Raw genomic sequence first — 5,327 nt, 5'->3', positions numbered from 1 at the left:
AACGCGCTCCTCCCGGCGCCCCGCCCACAGCGCGACACCACGTGCCCAGCCGGGCGTCTAGCCCGCCCACACCTCGTCTCTCTGGGCCGCGTGCTAACAGTCGCCAACCACCAGCCACCCGCTGCTAACGGTCGCGCGCGTGCAGGGAGCCCATTGGCCGAGGGTGTGAAGGGCGGGCGCAGGCGCGGGGACTTCAAGCTCATTGGCCGAGGACGTGAAGGGCGGGCGCAGGCGCGGGGACTTCGAGCTCATTGGCCGAGGGTGCGAAGGGCGGGCGCAGGCGCGTGGACTTGGAGCCCATTGGCCGAGGGTGCAAAGCGTGGGCTCAGGCGCGCTCGCACCGACACCATTGGTCGAGGGCGGCGGGAGGCGCGTGGCCGTGTGCCGACGGCGGGTGGCGGGCGGCGGGAGTAGTCGCGGAGCCATGCTGCGCCTCGCGGCCAAGCTGCTGGCGTTCTTCTGGAGGAGGGCAGACGGCACTGAGGAGGAGGCCGGGCCGCAGGCGCCCGAGCTCGCGGAAGGTGCCTGCGGGGCAGGGCGGGGGGCGGCGCGGCTCCGAATGCCGGCCCTGAGCGCCTCCCTGGGTCGCCGTGTCCCCCGCCGGGACTGACGCCACTGGGGGGAGGGGCGCTCGCGGCGGGTCCTGAGGCGGGTCTGCGCTGGGCGTGGCGCCGCTCTGGGAACACCCGAGAGCCCTCACGGTGACCCGGAGCGCGGGGCTGCCCCGCCCCTCCCCCCTCCAACCTCGGGCGTCCAGGTCTCCACGTGCCGTGTGGACGCGGCCCTGGCCCGCCCGCGGGTCCTCCGGGGTGAGAATCGGAGCGGTGGCCCTCCGGTTGCTGCCTCTAATTTATGAAGACGTGAGGTTGCCGCCAGAGGCTGGAAGCCGCGGACCGGGGGCAGACCTGGGGCGGGCAGCGTGCTAAGCGCCGTCTGTATGCGGACTCAGGACCTGGAGCCCGGCGTCGGGCTCGTCCGTGGAACGCGCGCTTCCCGCAGCTGCTTGAACTGCACGCGACGGCCGTGCCCGCGCCCTGGGCACCTCGGCCTCGTCCTGCCGGAGAGGCGCTCCCGGGGCGGGGGAGCGCTCACCGCGTGGACAGGCTTCCGCGCCGCGCCCAGAATGTGCCCGGGCCCCTTGCTGGGCGAGGTGACAACCCGCTGACGCCGCGGCTGGGTTCCTGGTGCGGGAGGACCGTGACGGCAGCGCCTGCGCACGCGGGGGGTACCCCAGAGGCTCGCTTGTGCGGCCACGCCCGGCCTGTGCCCAGGCAGCTCTGTTGGGTGGAGGCTGCGGCTGGCCCTGTATCGCTGTCGAGAACGCGCACAGAGACCCCCACGCGGCCGTAGACGAGCGGGGCGTCAGAGCCAGGCTTCTGGCCGTGGACTCCGCGCCCGCCCACCGCGCCCACCGCCTGTGCCTTAGAGGGACCTGCTCCGAGGGCTCCAGTGGGCTGGGGGCTCCATCCAGGGACGCTTCCCTTTCTCGGCAGTGTCCGCTGCCTTAACCTTTACGCTTTAGGTAACCTCTTTTTTTATGCGTCTCAGGGGACACCAAGTTGAAGACCATCCAGGGTGTGGTAACGAGGTACTGCAGCGATTATGGCATGATTGATGATTTGATCTACTTTTCCAACGAAGTTGTGACTAGCAAGGTGCTTCTCAACGTGGGGCAGGAGGTCATCGCGGTTGTGCAAGAAGATAAGGTGTCCAGCGGGCTGAAGGCAATCAGGGTAAGGCCTAATTGTTTGTTTCCAGGGTCTCCGATGTGCAGCCTCAGGTCACCATCCTTCTGGGAGCTAAGCTCTCAGGGACAACACGGGCAGGGCGGAGACTGAGACCGACCTGCTTGCAGTGCTTTTGTTTTCATGATGGCAGTTATTGTGTGTTCAAATGTAAAAATGTATAATTCAGAATATAAAGCTTGTTTGTAACTTTATGTCATGACAAGGAATGCTTAATGTTTGTTTATTTTAGTATTTCAAAAAAGCTTAAAAGGGCAGCCCGGGTGGCTCAGCGGTTTATCGCCGCCTTCAGCCCAGGATGTGATCCTGGAGACCCAGGATCCAGTCCCATGTTGGGCTCCCTGCGTGGAGCCTGCTTCTCCCTTTGCCTGCTCTCCCTCTCTCTCTCTCTCTCTCTCTGTCTCTGAATGAATAAATAAATAAAATCTTAAAAGTAAAAACTTTAAAACTGATCATTACATTTTTTTAAAGAAGAAAGCAAAGGGTGTACCTTTATTTTTCAGTAAGCTTAAATCCTTGAGGGGCACAGTGTCACACAGATTCCGTGGCCAGTGGCTTTAGCAGGAAGTTTCCTTCAGATTTTGGCACAAACCATGTCACTGTTTCCAGGAGCAGGAGTTACTTTTCCCCAGATGACTCTGGTTTTATTCAGTTTGCCACCAGGAGTCACTGTGGTGTTCTCTGCTTTCTACACAGAAGGTTAGATAGAATTCAGTTTTATCTGGAGCAAAGACACCTTAAGTTTTAAGAAGAGTTGTGTGCTCCCCCTGGTTCCAGAGACCCCAGTTAGAGCCAGCAAGAATGGCCTTGGAGCACAGCCTTGCAGACATACTTGTCCTTCCAGGAGTCCTGTTCCCAGCAGGTCTCCACAGGCTCCCAGATGGTGGAACGAGTGGACCTTTGCAATCCACTTAGCAAAGAGAATTGGTGGATTCTATTCAACAATTTTTCATTTAAAAATAGTGTTTTTGTGCTATAGTTTTTAGAAGTGGAATTGTTGGTCAAAGCATACGCACATTTAACATTTCAGTGGTTATCAGATTATCCTCTAATAACGTTCAAATTAAGTTACTCCCAGGAGCAGGATGAGAGACTGTTACCCAAAGTTGGCAAAGATGTGGAGATACCAATCTCTGAAATCTTTGCCAACCTAAGGGACTTCATAATTTTAATTTTCACTTAAAATAGGTTAATTTTTTGAGTTATTTTTATGTTCTTTATACTGTTTTTGGTTTAAAAAGTCTTTTTTATTTAAAGGTTCTCTATTAGGGAAATTAGAGCTTTTTTTTTCCTTTTTGTTAAGAGTTATATTGAGATGGGGCACCTTAGTGTGACTCAGTTGCTTAAGCGTCTACCTTCAGCTCAGGTCATGATCCCAGGGTCCTGGGATCGAGGCCCATGTTGGGCGCTGTACTCAGCAAGGAGTCTGCTTAAGATTCTCTCCCTCCCTCTCTCCCTGTGCACATTCCTCCCCATAAGTAAAATCTTTAAAAAGAGATTTATTGAGATATAATTCATGTAGTATATACAGTTTACCCACTTAAAGTGTACAGTTGAGTATATCATGGTCACAGAGTTCTACAATCATCACAATCTTCCATTAGCATTGAGAAATATAATAAGTTTTTCTCTGGGCAGAATTCTCCCCTGGATGGCTTCTTTTTCAGGCATGATCTCGCTATGTCAGTCTGTCCAGGCTTTATCTCCCTCTTCTCATTCTTGACTTGCTGGTCTTTTAGGAGAGACACTACTGGGGTTCAAAATTTGTTGAATGTCGTTTTCATTTAAAGTTTTTTTTTTTTAATTTTAATCACCATCACCTATTTCACCCATCTCTCTTCTGCTGATAGTTACAAATCTGTTTCTTGGTTTGTCTGTTTCTCTTTTTTTTTCCTCATTCATTTCTTAAAATCCATGTACAGGGGAAATCATGTGGTATTTGTCTTTCTCAGACTTATTTCACTTAGCATAATATTCTCTGGTTCCATCTATGTTGTTGCAAATGGCAAGATTTCCTTTTTTTTCTGACGGCTGAGTGATATTCCATTGTATATACAGACCCTATCTTTTTTTTAAGATTTTATTTATTTATTCATCAGAGACACAGAGAGAGGCAGAACACAGGCAGAGGGAGAAGCAGGCTCCATGTGGGGGAGCCCAGTGTGGTCCACAGATGCATGTGGACGGGATCCCAGGACTCCAGGATCATGCCCTGGGTCGAAGGCAGGCGCTCAACCACTGAGTCACCCAGGGGTCCTCTTGGACCATGTCTTCATTATCTGTTCATTTGTCAGAGGACATGTGAGGTCCTTACATAGTTTGGCTGTTGTGGACGTTGTTGCTATAAAGATAGGAAATACACGTATCCTTTGAATTAGTGTTTTTGTGTTCTTTGGGTAAATACCCAGTAGTGTGATTACTGGATCTCAGGGGTAGTTCTATTTCTAACTTTTTGAGGACCCTCCACACTGTCTTCCAGAGTGGCCGCACCAGCTTGCATTCCCACCAACAGTGTATGAGGGTTCCCCTTTCTCTGCATCCTCACCAACATCTGTTGTTTCCTGACTTGTTAATTTTAGCCATTCTGACAGGTGTGAGATGGTATCTCATTGTGGTTTTGATCTGTATTTCCCTTATGATGAGTGATGTTGAGTATCTTTTCATGTGTCACCTGGCCATTGGTAGGTCTTTGGGATAATGTTCATGTCTTCTGTCCCTTTTTTTTTAAGATTTTATTTATTTTTTCATAGAGATACACACACACAGAGAGAGAGAGAGAGGGGCAGAGACACAGGCAGAGGGAGAAGCAGGCTCCATGCAGGGAGCCCGACGTGGGACTCAATCCAGGGTCTCCAGGATCACACCCCAGGCTGCAAGCGGCACTAAACCACTAAGCCACCAGGGTTGCCCTTCTGTCCCTTTTTTTTTTTTTTAATTTATTTATTCATGAGAGAGACAGAGAGAGAAGGGCAGAACCAGAGGCAGAGGGAGAAGCAGGCTCTATACAGGGGCCCGATGTGGGAGTCGATCCTGGGACACAGGGATCGCGCCCTGAGCCAAAGGCAGGCACACCCAACCGCTGAGCCACCTAGGCATTCCATCTTCTGTCCATTTTTAAGTTGGATTGTTTTTTGGGTGTTGTAGGAGTTTTTTTATATATTTTGGATACTAACTCTTTACTAGATGTTATTTTCAAATATCTTCTCCCATTTTGTAGGTTACCTTTTAGTTTTATTGGTTGTTTTCCTTCACTGTGCAGAAGCTTTTTATTTTAATGTTGTTTCAGTAGTTTATTTTTGCTTCCGTTTCCCTTGCCTTGAGACCTATCTAGAAAAATGTGGCTATGGCCAGTGTCAAAGAACTTACTGCCTGTGTCCTGTTCAAAGATTCTACGGTTTCAGGCCTCACATTTGAGTCTTTGATCCACCGTGAATTTACTTCTGTGTATGGTGTGAGAAAGAGGTATAGTTTCATTCTTTTACATGTGGCAATCCAGTATTCCCAAGACCACTTGTTGACAAGGAGACTGTTTCCCATTGGATATTCTTTTTTTTTTATTTTTTTGTCAAAGACTAACTGACC

General features: G+C 51.0%; 1 protein-coding gene across 8 annotated transcripts in view; it reads left to right on the top strand.

The window, feature by feature from the left end:
- The window catches only part of MOV10L1 (Mov10 like RISC complex RNA helicase 1), a 72,596-nt gene that overhangs the window by 407 nt on the left and 66,862 nt on the right, over positions 1-5,327 (top strand). For 6 of the 8 annotated variants that reach the window (XM_038550155.1, XM_038550159.1, XM_038550156.1 and 3 more), the window contains exons 1-2: positions 388-521; positions 1,549-1,733. In XM_038550155.1, the coding sequence (XP_038406083.1) occupies positions 425-521; positions 1,549-1,733 (282 nt within the window). In that variant the 5' untranslated portion in view covers positions 388-424. Of the gene's footprint in view, positions 1-387; positions 522-1,548; positions 1,734-5,327 lie in introns of those variants that run through there. The other 2 variants (XM_038550158.1, XM_038550157.1) reach the window with 2 other exon arrangements.

This window comes from Canis lupus, chromosome 10, assembly GCF_011100685.1.
Source record: "Canis lupus familiaris isolate Mischka breed German Shepherd chromosome 10, alternate assembly UU_Cfam_GSD_1.0, whole genome shotgun sequence".
Classification (NCBI taxonomy): domain Eukaryota; kingdom Metazoa; phylum Chordata; class Mammalia; order Carnivora; family Canidae; genus Canis; species Canis lupus.
Note: the sequence above shows the minus strand (reverse complement) of the source record. Positions and strands in the feature narration are given on the sequence as shown.